Source organism: Staurois parvus, unplaced genomic scaffold (genome assembly GCF_062004578.1).
Source record: "Staurois parvus isolate SC_StPar_1 unplaced genomic scaffold, SC_StPar_1.0 ptg000656l, whole genome shotgun sequence".
Lineage (NCBI taxonomy): Eukaryota > Metazoa > Chordata > Amphibia > Anura > Ranidae > Staurois > Staurois parvus.
This window is the reverse complement of record NW_028318452.1, coordinates 2,862,362-2,880,000: the sequence shown is the minus strand read 5'-3', so window position 1 is coordinate 2,880,000 and position 17,639 is coordinate 2,862,362. Positions and strand designations below refer to the sequence as shown.

General features: G+C 40.3%; 1 protein-coding gene across 3 annotated transcripts in view; it reads left to right on the top strand.

Moving 5' to 3' along the window:
• The window catches only part of IQGAP2 (IQ motif containing GTPase activating protein 2), a 387,646-nt gene that overhangs the window by 191,035 nt on the left and 178,972 nt on the right, over positions 1 to 17,639 (top strand). For 2 of the 3 annotated variants that reach the window (XM_089694224.1, XM_089694223.1), the window contains exons 6-10: positions 4,677 to 4,744; positions 7,208 to 7,321; positions 9,102 to 9,280; positions 12,789 to 12,876; positions 16,078 to 16,241. In XM_089694224.1, coding sequence (XP_089550350.1) covers positions 4,677 to 4,744; positions 7,208 to 7,321; positions 9,102 to 9,280; positions 12,789 to 12,876; positions 16,078 to 16,241 — 613 coding nt within the window. The remainder of the gene's footprint in view (positions 1 to 4,676; positions 4,745 to 7,207; positions 7,322 to 9,101; positions 9,281 to 12,788; positions 12,877 to 16,077; positions 16,242 to 17,639) is intronic. The other variant, XM_089694225.1, reaches the window with a different exon arrangement.

Here is a 17,639-nt window from a genome sequence, read left to right as displayed (position 1 = left end):
CACATACAATCCAGTGTTTTACGCAGCACTTTACATACTGTACATTGACATCAGTCCCTGCCTTCAAGGAGCTTACAATCGAAGGTCCCTATCTCACATACATATATTTGGGCCAGTTTATACAGGAGCCAATTAACATGCCAGCATGTTTTTAGAGTGTGGGAGGAAACCTGAGCACCCAGAGGAAACCCACACAAGCTCAGAGAGAACCTGTATACTCAATGCAGATCGTGTTGTAGCCAGATTCAAACTGAGGTACCCAGTTCTGCAAGGCAGAAGTGCTAACCATTAGGTCACTGTGCTACGTGTGTATGTAAGGTGGCCCTTAAGAGAATGTTAATATCCCAAAGGAGTTCCATGTTTTTACTTGCTCTCTAGTTTGTGGAATTTTTTTTTTGTGCTTGCCAACTATTACCAACCCTGCCCCTTTTCCCTTAGGTTTCTAAGTGTCTTCTTTATGGATTTGAGGTGAAGGACTCTCAATAGAGTTCTCATACCATACTATGCCAGCATCATATGTTTATAATATCCCTTTTAATTTATATTCTTTCTGCTATGTTGTTTTCTTCTTTTAGATACCCTCTGTAAATGAGTGACACTGATAGGCTTAGAGCTGATTCACACGTGTGGTGCGGATTGAAGCTCAGGTTTCACAGCTATCTGACACAGTAGTTGTTCAGTAGTTCATGTCAGGTTTACATCAGGTTCAGGACAGGATCAGGTCAGAAATTTATCCTGTTCACACATATGTGGTTTAGAAACTGTTCCCATAGAAGTCAATAGCCTTTAGTCCGCACCTGAACCAAACCGCACTGCTCAGAAATCGGACTTGACACTTTTTCAAAATCTGCACTGAATCTGCACCTCCAGTGCACCGGACATATGTGAACAGGCACCATAGGAAGCAGTGTTATTTCACATGTCATTCAGATTGGATGCGGTTCAAACTGCATCCAATCCACATATATTTGAACTGGCACTTGCTGTTGACTAAAATTTCCAAAAAGTTTTACAACCCTGCTTTGCCCAACTATGTTCCATTTGATGTGGAGGGGGCAATTCCATTATCATTGCCTAAGTGCGTAGACTTATACTTATCAACATTCAGATTTATTTCTCATTTAATCCCCCACAGTTACTGTATATTATGTCAAGCTCCTTCTAGAATTCGTTACAATCCTGCTGAATGATAACACAAATAATAATCATTTTTCTTATTTGCAAAAACAGCCACAGTAGTCTCTATTTTATGATTATTACGTAATTAATGAAAGTTTGACTAGAGGCAGTCTTTATACTAGTTATTGTAGTACATCACTGTAGACCAATTTGGAGTCAATCATTCTTTCTCTACTGTCCCCAGATCAGCCCCCATTACCCATTTAAATATATGCTTCCATGAGCTAGGATGTTCACACAGGCTGTGTCTGGTCCAATCAGCTGGGGATTTGTGAACCGATCCCTTGCTGAATTGGAGCAGAATGAAACGGATGTCACTTCTGTGACATTGTGTCCATTTTTATCATATTTAAAAACAATGAACCCATGTTAGGTTTATGGCTGGCCGGGAGTAAATGACCTTGAATCTGATTGCTTTTGTTCATCTCTCATACGTAACATTTAGGTCTGAAAAAAATGGAAAAGGATACATACCTTTTCCAATTTTTTAGATATGGATGGACTCTGAGGCAGGTAAATGTAAAGGGACACACTTTGTTTATAAACGAACGTGAAGCTCCTGCCTGAAAAACAGTTTTATTAACGGTACCTTTGAAGTTTAGATTTGTACTTACACCTCATAAATACCAAGATTGTCATTTTATGCATATCTAAATAGACTATAGTTCTAGTTTAAATGCATATGTGAAATAGTTCAGCATTCATGGTTCACACACACCTGTGTGTTTTGGCCTCTTGCACACAGTGCTGATGTTTGAACGCCAGCATTTTTAGACATAATTGTAGGTATTTACTTTGTGCATATTCTTGCGTACATTTGCATGCATGCTCATTCTCGCACACAATAGACAAGAGATAAAATCCATTATTAATTAAGCTCATAATATTTAAGCGCACCGGTGCAAATTACTGACCAGCAATGCATATTTTTCAATTTGTTTTGTTTTTTACTCAAGAATACACATTGCTTGTTTGTGCGCTTGTGTGTACTGGTACATTGTAAACAATGGGCTGCATTTTAGATCAGTAAAAAAACCTGCTGTATTGAGCTTTTTCAAGCTGCAGTGTGCAAGAGGCCTGAGCGTGACCCCACTATCTATAGTCTGCAGCTTCTTGTGACACCTCCCTGTCCTCAGCCTCCTTTTGGGCTTTTATATGAAGATCAGCTCATAATTTAGATACACCATCTGTACTTCCCTTCTACATACACCTTTCACCTCAAGCCCTGATGCCCACATTTAAGCAGATGACATTTTGTAGTAATCCAGAGCTGGCCTGACCCTCCCACTCTTAGCCTTGGCATGCAAGTAATTATGGTGGTTTAATAGCAATAGAGGCCTTAGGTACTCTTACTAGCAGTATATACAGATATACCGTATTCATTTTTGAATGATTATTTACCGTAACGTCGTAACTTGATTTTTTTTTTTTTCCAATAATTGCCTGGACTTTCTCTTTAAGGATGGAGAACTATTTTTTTGGGGTGTTTTTTTTTTTTTTTTTAAGAGAACAGCAAGCGGCTAAAGATTGAGGAAGATGATAATAAAGTTGATCGTTTTCTTTAAGAACAGTTTGATGCTTTCTGTGAAATAAATGAGTCACATCCTTCTTCTGAAACAAAGAAAAAGCTTTGATGATGAGCACAAAGATTAGAAGTTTTGTTTAATTGCTGTTTTCAATGCATTGCTGAGGATAGCAAGTGCCTTACCAAGTGTGCTTCACGACTGATTATATGAAATTTTCAGACTGGTCTTAGTGTTTAATTATACAGACCTTAGTATGTTGTAACTACATTCCAGGCAGGCTGCAGTTTCAGTATCCTTATAATTTTTTATAGCTCCTAAAATTGTGTGTGTGCATGTATGTACCGTATATATATATATATATATATATATATATATATATATATATATATATATATATATATATATATATATATATTAGTGTAAGGGAGATAGGTTCAACTGGCATTGGCAGCCATAAACCATGCCAGAGACATTCACACCCAGAACCAATCCAAGCAGGTTTGTCCTACACTTTCATTCAGCACAGCAGTAAAAGTATAGTTTCAGAGCAGGAGGGCTTTATACAAACATTATAAAACTTGTGTTGGTTCCTGAATAACAGGGTGCCACCTAATGGCTTCCCCAAAACAAGCAGGTAGCATGTATGTTTGTTAGTGTTCTTTCAGCAGTCCTTTTTTTCATTCAGTAGCAGGTTCCCACACCAGAGAGGGCAAGAGAAAGAAAGAAAGCCTCTAGCATCAGTTAGCCCACATGTAAAAAATGCCTGTATACACAGTTGATAAAAAAAGATTAAGGTCTGACTGCCAGGTAAGATATAGACCTTGGAAAGGAGGTTTTAAATCACCCAAAGCTCTACAAAGCCTGCAGGCTTCAGGACCCTCCGCAGAACTTAAGATCTGAGAAAGCAACGTTTTGTTAGACTCAAACTCAGAATCACGCGTTGGTAAGAAACCTAGGTGACATGCACACCTTCTCTACAATCCTGGTAGCCATATAAAAAAAATACATAATTTAGCACTCTGATACAGCTTCATGAACTTTATATGCATTATTTTTTTTCAGCCTAGTTAAAAAAACTATTGCTGACTAGAATATTTTTTCAACATCCAGACAATACTGCGTCCCATAGCAGTTACATTGTCTACACTGGATAGATTTGACCATAGATCTTAGGTGAAAGTTGGTGGTGCAGGCATGATGATACGTTGGCAGAGATCTTTTTCTAAAGCGTCATATATAAGCATACACTTGCAGTCCCCCTGAGCATGCACATTTTATGCCCTGAAGAGCAAGGGAGCAGTGTTAATTTTGACAGCTAATTTTGATTTAGTTGAAGTCAGTCTTTTGACTAAAATGCCATTTAGTTTCAGTCATACTTAAGTCTGTTTTGTTTTAAATTTTAGTCTAGTTTTAGTTGACTAAATATTATATGATTTTAAGCGACTACATCTACAGTAGAATGGGTTTAGTTGAAGTATGATGCATTATTTAAGCATATCCCTAGAATTTCCAATCTTATTATACATTCCTAGAGTAAATATTCATTAACCTTTTACTACTTGTGTTATTAAGGCTTAAACAAGCAATAAAGACACAGCTTTAAGTCCAAAGATATTAGTTCTGATTGGATCTCTTCCCAATTCTTTCCTCCCTAACATTTTAGTTGACGAAAATGTCAGTGGATTTTTATTATAGTTTTAGTCACCATGACTTAGTTTTTTTTTTTTTTTTAAACTTAGTTTTTAGTCTAGTTTTAATCACTGAAAAAATGTTATTGACTAAAACTATGACGAACATTAGTTGACTAAAACTGCATGGGAGGAAAGATACTAGCAATCAGACAGGGTTTTCAAGAAAGCAATAAGCCCAGGAGCATTATTTCAAACGTTTTCCACATCCAGATTTGTTTTTAATACTTTTGTTGCATAAATTATTTTTATAATTTATTGTTGCTATTTAATTTCATTACAGTTTATATTTGTTCAAGCTTGGAATTGCCCCACAAATACAAGACTTACTGGGGAAAGTGGACTTCACAGGTAAGAAGCATGACCTCCGTTATCACTCATTCCTTATTCTGCTTAAGAGAAAACACTCTTCTGTGGTTACCATTGACAGACTTTCTTAGATTTTTAAATATTACCTTTGAAGTTGTGAATCTGGGTAAGAGCTACACTAGCCAATGTGTTGCCCATACCTTTTACTTTTTTTTTACAGTAAATTTATCGCAAACATGAGTTAATTAAATGATACATGCTACATATTATACAACACTGCATATTCCACATTTGTGACAGGCAAGACTGAGTGTTTTTCATTATTGGGCTAAAATCCTATTGACTGTGAAAGAATGCAACATTTTGTATATCAACAGTGCTCATTGAATGACCATATACACTCACAGGCCACTTTATTAGGTACACCTGTTCAATTGCTTGGTAACACAATTGCTAATCAACCAGTCACATGGCAGAAACTCAATGCATTTAGGCATCTAGGCATGGTGAAGATGGCTTGTTGAAGTTTTTAAATTGAGTATCAGAAAGGGGAAGAAAGGGGATTTAAGTGACTTTGAACGTGACATGGTTGTTGGCGCCAGACAGGCTGGTCTGAGTATTATAAAAACTGCTGATCTACTGGGATTTTCACGCACAACCATCTCTAGGGTTTGCAGAGAATGGTCTGAAAAGGAGAAAATATCCAGTGAGCTGCAGTTGTGTGGAAGAAAATGCCTTCTTGATGTTAGAGGTCAGATGAGAATGGACAGAATGGTTTGGTTTGAGATGATAGAAGGGCATCAGTAACTCAAATAACTACTCGTTGCAACCAAGGTATGCAGTATACCATCTCTGAATGCGCAACACATCGAACCTTGAATCAGATGGGCTAAGAACAGGAAACAGAGGCTACAATTAGCAAAGGCTCAACAGAGACAACAGAGGATTGGAAAAAAGTTACCTGGTCTGATGAGTCTCAATTTTAGCTGCGACATTCAGATGGTTGTGTAAGAATTTGGCGTAAACCGCATGAAAGCATGGATCCATCCTGCCTTGTGTCAGTGGTTCAGGCTGGTGGTGTAATGGTGAGGGGATATTTTCTTAGCACACTTTGGGCCCCTTAGTACCAATTGTGCATTGTTTGTTTAACCACTAGCCTACAGGGCACATATACCCCCTTCCTGCCCAGGCCAATTTCCAGCTCTCAGCGCTGTCACACTTTGAGTGACAATTGCGCGGTCATGCAACACTGTACCCATATGAAATGTTTAGCATTTTTTTGTGACAGAGCTTTATTTTGGTGGTATTTAATCACCTCTGGGTTTTTATTTTTTCTTAAAGCAAAAACCACTGAAAATTTTGAAGAAAAAAGTTTTTTCTTAGTTTTTGTTATAAAATTTTGTAAATAGGTGATTTTTCTTCTTCACTGATGTACGCTAATGAGGCTGTAGTGATGGACACTGATGGGCGGCACTGATGGGCGGCACTGATGGGCGGCACTGATGGGCGGCACTGAAGGGCAGCTCAGATGGGTGCTGATTTGTGGCATTGATGTGCACTGGTATGCACTGATACATGGCACTGTTCAGCTGGCACTGATGGACTCTGACAGGTGGCACTTCTGAGGCCACACTGCTCATCAGGGCACACTGATCATCAGTGCCCTGATGATCAGTGTACATGTCCCCTCCGCGGAAAGCCGATTACCGGCTCTCCTCTCGAGCTGTCACGCTGATAACCGGCATTTCCTTGTTTACATGTGATCAGCTGTGATTGGACACAGCTCATCACATGACCGAGCCGACATCTTCGGCTCTTTCCGTGATCGGTGATCCTCTGTGTCCGAGGGACACAGCGCACCGCCGATTGCCGCGCTGCGCACTCCGAGCCGCGCATGCGCGGTGAGAATGCAGGATGTCATATGACATCCTATCAGAACGAGAGAACCACCTTGCGCCCGTCATTGGACTATATGGCGGGTGGGAGGTGGTTAAAGCCCACGGCATACCTGAGTAATGTTGTTGACCATGTCCATCCCTGTATGACTACAATGTACCCATCTTCTGATGGCTACTTCCAGCAGGATAATGCACCATGTCACAAAGCTCAAATCCTCAAACTGGTTTCTTGAACATGACAGTGAGTTCACTGTACTCCAGTGGCCTCCACAGTCACCAGCTCTCAATCCACCTTTGGGATGTGGTGGAATGGGCAATTTGCATAATGAATGTGCAGCTGACAAATCCCACAGCATCATGTCATGTCAATAGGGACCAAAATCTCTGAGGAATGTTTCCACCACCTTGTTGAATTGATGCCACAAAGAATTAAGGCAGGTGAGTATGTGCTAATTGCTGAGTGTGATCTGAGAGTAGTAAGCGCAGGATAATGCCAAACAATAACTGCTACACTGTTTTTCACATGAAAATGTCTGGTATGTTTGTGATTTGTTTAAAAATAGGACATGTTATATACTCAGCATTAATCATTGTGTTTGTTCTCTAGAGGAGGAGATCAGTAACATGAGGAAGGAGCTGGAAAAATATGGTATTCAGATGCCCTCCTTCAATAAAATAGGAGGTATCCTGGCCAATGAACTGTCTGTGGATGAAGCAGCCTGTAAGTTTCATAGGCGAGTTTACTAAATATACACAATGACCGAATAATATAAGACTCACCCACCACCAGATTATTCAGCCTAATCTCCCATAACATAACCTCTGATAGTTTCACTGTTCTTCTAATTTTTTGGAGTAAAGACTATATGAACAGGAAATGACTCCTTTTAAATGGCACCATCACTGACTACATCCCAGACAATCAACACTGCAAAATCTGAGGCTGACCACACAGTTACTTTTCTTTTTTCAGATTTGTTTCATGATTATAAAATTCAACCATGCTTATCCAGTGTGAGGGTCTAGATTTTGGTAGATTTTTGAATTTACAAATTGAAAATGCCATCTGATTTATGTGGCCAGTCTGTGAGGTACTTGTGGATAGTGCTAACTGAGGCTGATCTGGGGTGAAGATAGTTTATGGTAATCAGGTGGATTGGATACCTTGTCTGATTGTTGTTGTTTCCCCATGACAACACTATGCTAAATTAATCTGCAGCACACTTCCCTTACCATGTTGTACAACCTAAACATATCTGGTTGCACAGTATTCATTTTTAGTGGTGCACTGGTTGGCTCAGATGCCCAAGGGTGGTTTTATCATCCTTGACCTTCCATGAATAGTAAACTTCCTTCAGCATTAGATGTCCACTTATCTGTCTGCAGGAACATTTCTAGCTCTATTGGATACTAAAGGTCAGACCGCAGGTCCCTTCGAAATTATTCTAATTGGGATCAAGTGGAAAACTGTGAGAATCTGCATGCAACACTTTTACTCCACAATCAAAGTTTGGTTTGTAGCTAAGCTGCTTGTAGAATTTAAGAATAGTTAGGCATGTAGGCATACAACTGTCTCTGGATATCTGTGAGTACAATTGTCACTGGAGCAGTTATGTCTATGGTATGGTAAAGTTGGAGGAGGAAGCCAGTAACGGACACCACCACTATCAGGGGAAATGAGGTCAGACAAGGTCTTAGGACTACTCATATTGGGTTTTTTTCTGGATTGTCTTTGAAGGATGGTGTTTGCTTAATCCCCATAGACATGGGATTGTTTCTATTCCTGGCTGAAATGGCCTTATTGGAGAGCATGTGTCTCATGTCAGTGGGCACATTTGTTTTTTAAAGTATATGTGAACTCTTTCACTGTAAAACAAACCCGTTCAGGGTTTTTTTTTTTTTTTTTTAACACGTGATCACATAATCTCTGTTCTCATCTGCACAATCTAAATAACTCCATTTAGATTGTGTGATTTATTGATCAGATGTGGGTTTGAGCATTTACTTTATCTAAAGGTAATGACCAGGAACTTGCATTTGCATACAAACCCAGCCCTAAAGGGAAACCTAAACAAACCAGAGATTTACACAATTTACTTTTCTTCAGTATTGATGGGAGAATTCCTCCCACTGCTCTATTGTATTGACAGAGGGAGGTTTCCCTGCTATCAAAGTACAGTGATCACTGCTGGTGACTGTATGCGCTGGCAGTGGTGGCACAAAAAACCCCCAACAGACTGGTTGTACCAAAGTCAATCAATAAATTGATTTTGATACAACCAGTCTGCCCATAGATGGATTTAAATTCAGCCAGTTCCTGCTGAATCTCAATCTGTCTATGGCCAGCCTTACTAGTTAACGGTCTTTGATCAGTTTTATATTTGGTCTACTTTCACCACAATCAACATGTTGGTTTTTTTTTTTTGGTTTTTTTTTTCTAAGTAAATAAATATTTAGCCTTTGTTTATGTTTTTTTGTTGTTTATTCTACCTTGCTTTTAGTGCACGCAGCTGTAATTGCAATTAATGAAGCACTGGACAAAGGAGTGACCAATCAGACAATGGTGACCCTTAGGAATCCTAATGCAATACTGTTAAATGTGGAGGAGGGATTTGACCAGCAGTACCATGATGAGCTTTCTCAAGCTAAGAAAATAAAAGAGGAGAATGCTAAATTAAAGGTAAACAATTAAAAAAAAAACAGGCCCTCTACGGCAAACATTGGATTCTATGCAGAGCAGTGGCATTGTGTGTGTGTGTGTGTGTGTGTGTGTGTGTGTGTGTATACACACATACATGCATACATACACACTTTATTGCAAAAAGTATTGGGACATCCCTCCAAATCATTGGATTCAGGTGTTCCAATCACCTCCATGGTCACAGGTGTAAAGAATCAAGCATGTAGGCGCATGCAGACAGCTTCTACAAACATTTGTGAAAGATTGGTTCGCTGTCAGGAGCTCAGTGAATTCAAGCATGGTACCGTGACAGGTTGCCACCTATGCAATAAGTCCATCTGTGAAATTTCCTTGCTACTTAACCACCTCCTGTCCGGCCCATGTATATAAACGGCCGGATGGTGGCAGTGCAGGCTCAGCCCATGTTTATAAATGGCCTCCCCTCACCCTGCTTGTGCGCTCCCTGGGAGCGCGCAGCACTTCGATCCGGTGCCCGCTGTGTCCTCCGGACACAGTGGAACACCGATCGTCAGACGGAACCTCTGTACGAGGTCCCCATCATGGGATCACTGATTGGCCAATCAGTGATCACATGCAGAGTAGTAAGCAAGATGTCACTTCTGACATCATTGCTTACTATTTGTGAAATCTGTGAATGATCACAGAGGTCACATGTTACAAGGCTATTCACAACAACCTTGTACCATGTGACAAGCTGTGACCAATCACAGCTCACACAGTAGTTCTCAATGGCTGCAAGAATGCAGCTAGAGAGAAGGAGAAATTATTGCTTTTACAGCCTTTATGGGTGTAAAAGCAATCTGTGAAAAAAAAATAAAAAATCTTCATCACCTCCCACAAGTAGTACAGTGTCACCATGGTGACACTGTACTGCTAGGGTGACCGTATGTAAAAAAAAACAAACCCAAAAAGCATAAATAATAATATACAAATGTAAAAAGAAATGTTTAAAAATTATATTTTTTGGTTATAAACTAATTTGGGTTATTTTTTTTACTAAAAAGCTAACGTAATACATTTTGGTCAAGATTTATGATGAAATATTATTTATTTGCAAAATTTTATAAGAAAAACACTTTTTTTCAAAATTTTTGGACTTTTTCTTTTACATAGCAAAAAAAATAAAAAAAACCCAATTGGTGAATAAATACCACCAAAATAAAGCTTTATCTGTCTCAAAAAAGTGCAAAAAAAAATTCATATGGGTACAGTGTTGCATGACTGCGCAATTGTTATTTAGTGTGATAGCACTGAAAGCTGAAAATTGGCCTGGGCAGGAAGGGAGTGAAAGTGTCTGGACTGGAAGTGGTTAATCCACAGTCAACTCTTAGTGGTATTATAATTAAATGGGAGCAACAGCAACTTTGCCAAGAAGTGATAGGCTACATAAAATGACAGAGCGGGGTCAGCCCATGCTGAACGCACAGAAGTCGCCAACTGTCTGCAGAGTCAATAGCTAAAGACCTCCAAACTTCATGTGGCCTTCAGATTAGCACAGCAACAGTGTGTAGAGAGCCTCATGGAATGTGTTTCCATCTCCGAGAAGCGGCATCCAAGCCTTACATCACCAAGTGCAATGCAAAGCATCAGAGGCAGTGGTGTAAAGCACGCCACCACTGGACTCTAGATCAGTGGAGACATGTTCTCTGGAGTGATGAATTGTGCTTCTGTCTGCCAATCCGATGGACATGTCTGGGTTTGGCAGCTGCCAGGAGAACGGTACTTGCCTGACTGCATTGTGCCAAGTGTAAAGTTTGGTGGAGGGGGAATTATGATGTGGGGTTGTTTTTCAGGGGTTGGGCTTGGCCCCTTAGTTCCATTGAAGGGAACTCTTAAGGCGTCAGCGTACCTATACATTTTGGACAATTTCATGCTCCCAACTTTGTGGGAACAGTTTGGGCAATGGCCCCTCCATGTTCTTACCACTGCACAAAGCAATGTCCATTTGGACATGAATGAGCGAGTTTGGGGTGGGGGAACATGACTGGCCTGCACAGAGCCCTGACCTCAACCTGATAGAACAACTTTGGGATGAATTAGAGTGGAGACTGCGAACTAGGCCTTCTCATCTGACATTAGTGCCTGACCTCACAAATGCGCTTCTAGAAGAGTGGTCAAACATTCCCATAGACACTCCTAAACCTTGTGGACAGCCTTCCCAGAAGAGTTAAAGCTGTTGTAGTTGCAAAGGGCAGGCCAACACTAATAAACTCTACGGACTAAGACAGGGATGCCATTAAAGTTCATGTGCATGCAAAGGCAGGTGTCGTAATACTTTTGGCCATATAGTGTGTGTGTATATGTACGTGTGTGTGCGTGTATGTATATATAATATATATATACACGTACAGCTCCTGCTGCTTGTGCTACACACCACTGCTCCACTCAGTAGAAATATTCAGGTCCAAAGGGAATCTGACACATCATTACAGGACATTGTAGGGATATAAATGTTAACAGGAGTAACCAGTGGGATTTGTGGAGGACCAAGGAGATCGACACTCCCAGAGATTTTAGTTTCCCTGCGGACTTTGAGTGATGATCTCTACTGAGAGGAACGTAAGTATGTTTTATCTTCATTCACTGGTATATCATGCCTAGGTTGCTTTTAAGTTGATGTTTCTCCAATAGCTCACCTGTAAACGAAGCATGAATATACCTTCATTTCTGGTGGCTTGTGTATTTAAAAGCCACCACTTTTCTGCTCCCCTACTGCTGCAAGTATTTGGTCAGATGAGTTTAATAAGTACTCCAACAGCCACTGTGTTTCCTGGAAAGCTGTGCAAGCAAACAAGAAATCACAGAGGCTGGTGGGGGAGCAAGTATTCTGCACACGTAGATAGGTTCTCAACCTTTTTGAGTCTGGTAAATTCTTACAAAACATTCCATGCCCACCAGTAAAGAGTAAAGTTTATACTAACACAATAAAAGTATGGGAATGTAAAACATATTGAAATGCTGGAAGGCTCTGGATACTAGGTGTCACTGTGGGGGGAGATGAGGATTGTGGAGTAGGTTAGGGGATTATGCAGCTGACTTGATGACCCTGTAGGATATGAGCTTTCTGCAGCGAGCTGGGAAGCATTGTGGACTGCTGGAGACTCTGAAGCAGACTGGTGTCGGGGCCTAGTGGCACTGTGGGCCACTGTAAGAGGTTGGGAGGCACTGCGGGAGGCGAAGGTGTTGCAGCTAGATGGAGGCCTGGGAGAGGGAAGGCCGCGGCCCAGCAGTTGACCATACCTCAGTCACCGAGAACCGTTCTTGTAGCGCATACAATATGCTGCAGCTGTGGCGTAAAGAAGCTGCAATTTTTGCAAATTGAAAAAAAGCACAAATTAATAGCGAACATTTGCTAACTCTAGTACAGACAAACAGTGTTATAAATAGCCTTGAACTGTGTTATGAGAACAGTTTTGAATGTGTAGGATCATATTGACCCTTTTGACTTTAACTCCTATTGTTAATTAGTTTTGTCTTGTGCTTACAGAACAGCAGTATTTCTGAGGAGGAAAGAGATGTGTACGAAGAGCTGCTCACACAAGCAGAGATACAAGGTCACATTAATAAGGTTAACAGTAAGTAAATGGCAACTCTGAGGTGTGTTCTCTCCTGAGTGGCTGAAACGACTGAAAGGTTAAGCTGTGTGTTGGCGCTATAATAATGTATTGTTGCATGGGTATGTTATTGCTACGCTGTTGCTTTTGTTTAACCTACAGCAATAGAAGCAAATGTTCCCGCTGCTTGCCAGTCTGCTTAATAATCTTGCTTCAAACTAAAAACTTTCTTTTATAGTTTGAGTCCTCAAGACACAAGCAATGTGATGCATTTTGCTTCCAGTCAGTGATACAGAAACATACAAGATATGTTAATAAAGGGGTCATTTGCTTTCAATGAAAGAGTGGAAAATGCAAGACCATGTTTAGATATTATAGTACCCTAGCCCTATAAATGATGTCACCATGCCCTAAAGCAACCTTTCTCAACATTTTTAATATGGAGGAAACCTTGAAATAAATTTTTGGTCTCTAGGAACCCCTGCTAATGATTACTATAACTACAGCTTGGGGGCCTGTTTGTTGGTCATGGAGAAGAATGCTCCTTGTGGTCAGTGAGCAACATCCCCTCCTTGCAGATAACTAAAAAGATCATTGTTGTCAGTGGTTAGCTATATGAGAGGTAGAAATTTTTCCCTGGTCAAGGAACCCCTGGCAGCCTTTAGTGCAGTTTTTTTCAACCAAAATTCCATAGGGGTTCCTCCAAAGGTTGTTAGGAGGTCCTTGAGCAATGGGATGTTTCTACCTCTTAGATCAGTAAAGACTGACAACATTGATTTTTTTTAGCTATCTGTAAGAAAGATTCTTCCCAGTGACCACAAATGTAAGGAGCAGCCTTCCCAGTGACCATTGCACTAATGCCCCATGAGCTTATATTAGCAGGGGTTCCCCAAGACCAGAATTTTATTTCAAGGGTTCATCCATGTTAAAAAGGTTGATAAAGACTGCTCTGAAAGAACCCTGATTGAGAGAGGCTACTTTAGAGGCTCCACATTTTTCGTACCTATCCATATTATACAGGACAAATATATTACTGTGTCTGCTCAGAAAATGGAATTTGAAAATTATTTGGCTAAGGGTTAAACATCATGAGCCTATACCCCATCTCAGTCCAATGTTTTGAAGTTGCAATGTTGGCAACCTCGCTGCCCTATGGCACCTGATATCTTTTTATGGGTGCCCTATACTTTTACTGTTTCCCAGGGAACCCAATTTAACAAGCTTAGCAGCATTTGTCCTCCTCTTCAGTACAGCTGCCTTTTATAAGCCATGGTGATGATGTTGCTTACACTAAGGATGGGGAGGGTAGGAATAACCGGTCACTAGTATCTCAGCACTCTGATTTTTGTGATTACCCAGCTGGTGCTGACCTTTAAAAGTTGTCATTGCCAGTAAAGGATTCTCAACAAAATATTAAAAATGAACATTTTATTTATGATTATATTCATTTGTCCAGTTACTTTTGATCCCTTGAAAAAGGGGGGATGGCTAATCTTAAGAGCTGTATTTCCTAAACCCTTCCTCCAATATGGATGTACATACACTCAAATGAAACTGAAGTGTGTGCACTTTCAGCCCATATCCATTATAGAACTATAGCTTGAATATGTTTTGGTCAATACCTGAAAAAAACTAAAATTGTACCTATGTCCAAATATATATGAACCTAACTGTATGTGCTTCCAGGGCTGTAACTCAAAGTACTGAATCCAGATATTTGGCAAGACAGCAAGGCAACTAGCATTTTTAATAGCAGAGATCTGCCAACTAACCTGTGTATTTATCTCAGCAGAAGTTTCCTTTGGATTAAACGTTATTTAAAGGGTTAGATTAAGTGGTATGTTTGGGGTGAGGATAGGGTTAGGTGTTCGTGGATAACTGAAAGTGTTAGGTTAATGCTTAGAAATGGGTTAAAGCATAACTAAATCCAAAACCAAAAATGTTATATGTTGTAGCCAGTCCTTAGACTACAATAACCGCCACCTCTTCTTTTTCTTTATAACCTAGTGGGAAGTGGGTACTGTTCTCCTCAGAGATCAGAGCAATGTAATTGATAATAATGCAGTACAAGCAGAGAGCACAGGAAGTTATAAAATGGCAAGATTAGTGTAAGGATCAACAGATGTTTCCTTACAGTTATAAAATGGTTATAACAAAAGTGTTTAATGGTGTATATATAGTATAACAGACCAAAAAGGGAGCAAATGAGTGAAATTTATTGTTAGGGTTTACATACTCTTTAAAGTGGTTCTAAAGTGTTTTTTTTAGTTGTCCCCTAATGATTTCCCTGCTTTAAGGAGAAAAGCACCCCATTATCCATCCTTGCCATATCCCATCCCAACTGCAGCATTGCTCTCCTATTTTTCTCTTCTCACAGGAGACTCTGACATAAGCAGGAGACACAGGCTGCTGTCAGTCAAATGTCTGTGATGAGGTAGTGGGGGCATGGCTTGCGGGGTACTGTGTGTCTATAGTTGCACACAGCCCAGCTCAGTAGTACACCCACAAGGGTGCTGCCACAGCACAAAGCTTGCCAAGGGGTACTCCTAGGAAGAGGAAATGGAGAGTGCTGGTGGGGAACCGCCAAAGAGGAGATAAAGGACTGCTCCGTGCAATATTGTTGCACAGAGCAGATAAGTGTAGCCTTTTTTTTTTTTTTTATCCAAAAAAATTATAATTTTAATACCACTTTAAGGGCTGAGGATAAGTGATAGGACTTATATGTGGGTGAGAAGTAAGTGTAAAGGACAGTTGACCATTAGGCACAGCTGTATGAGTATTAAGATATTTTTGAAAGAACAGAGCAACTCCTTGTTCTACTGACATGTCCTATACTTATGTGCCTCTGCAGTACCTTTTTCCACAGGGTATTTGCCCACTAGTTTCTTGTGGAAAATAGTCATAGTAAAACCCTTAACTCAGGGAGTCAAACAAAATGGCACCTCCTGGATGTCTTGTGTTAGCTGAATGAGAGCTACTATGGTTGTTCGATGACTAACGCGGTTTCAGAAATCCACTTGGTCTAAGTTGTGGTTTGAGATGTATTCTGCTTCTGTAAAATACCCACAGAGTGTAGGACTTTTCCACTTTTCAATGAAGGCAGAACACCATTTCAATGCCAAAGAAAGATGGCAAGTGAAGAAAACATCCAAAAAAAGTTGTGGCATTATTTAATAAGCGTAATAACATTTTGCAACTTGTTAAGAATGTCTTTCCTTTCAGCTAATGTAGCCTTAGTCCAAGTAAATGAGGCCATTGACAGAAATGATGAAGCCGGATTGTTGCAGGCTCTGATGCTTCCTATTCTCAGTATATTTGAAGTTCAACCACAAAATTCTCCCTGGTACCTGACTCAGTTGAGTACCACTAAAGACCAAAAAACGCAGGTAATGGATGCAATAGAACATCACGGCTCATCACTTCATGATGTTTTCTAATAGTTTGCATGGTTTTCTCTTTTGCTATTAATCTTGTTATGCTGTGTGCTGTTGAACACCAAAGTAACTTGGCTGCTATGCTAGAAATGTAACTTTATGTAAGTTTATGAATGACAGCAGCTTGCTGAGCTAACCTGGAGCTGACACTGCTACTTACTATTTAACCGCTTCACTTAGATACATACATGCACTACACATTTTTTAGTTTTGTGTGAATTCAGGCAGGGTTGGTCATCCCCATAAGTTAGATTTCCCTTGGCATGCCACCAGCTCAGCAAAACTACTAATGTCACTGGCCTGAGAGAATTCTTGTATTACTATAGAGATTCTACAAAATTCAGAGTAAATGATAATGCATTTTTGTATTACTTACCCTCTACTGGCTTCTTTTGAGATGTTCAAAGTCAGTTAGTCCTTTGGTAGCAGTATCTGGGAAACTAAACTCAGTCCCTCCTTGTTATAGAAGGAGGTTGTAAAATTTGCATCCAACTTACACATTAGGGCTCATGTTAAAGTTATTGTCAAAGGCTGGCATTTGCATTCAAAGGCAGCACTTCAGAAACACACGTTCGAACTGGAATTCACTGCGTTCCCTTGCAGCTCCATTTATGTGTTGAAGCACTTGGAAATACCCAGTACTTCCACATATATGTAAGCATGTGACCCTCTATCACTACTCCAAGGATGCAGTGCTAAGGCCAGTCACCAAACCCAAACACTGGCATATGAGGTAAAAGGTCGTTAAATTGGACCTCACATCTAAAATGCAAAGCCTGCTTTTTAAGTAGACCCCCCTGCAGAAAGAACAATAGTATACTTACCTTCCCCTTGACTTGCACATGTGGTGTCTAGGTGAAGGTGATGTCTTTCTTCCCGTGAGATATGGGCAATCAAGAGTATCCCAAATCTGGATGAGAAGACACTCTTAACACTGTGCTGCAGCATATAAGACTTGCCATTCCCCAGGATCTCATCAGCAGGAGAGTGACCTCACCCTCAGCACTATTGAAGCTGGAAGAAATGCGATAAACATAATATCGTCCCCTGACACCCATAAAGATGGGGGTTTTTTTTAGTAAAGGGGGAACACTTAAAATGCAGTCCATGCACGGAGTCCACTTAAACTCTGTTTTTTTTTTTCTATGGAGTATTTTGTGCCTGCACACTGGAACGCCAACACTGGGGAGAGAATTGAAGTTAAACAGTGCCCAGCACATCTGAAAGCCAGGCAATGTAAAGGGGAAGCACGCTGAAGCTGAGGCCTGATCCAGCTATACTTTAAGGCAGGGGTCTCCAAGCTTTCTAAACAAAGGGCCAGTTTACTGTCCTTCAGACTTTAGGAGGGCC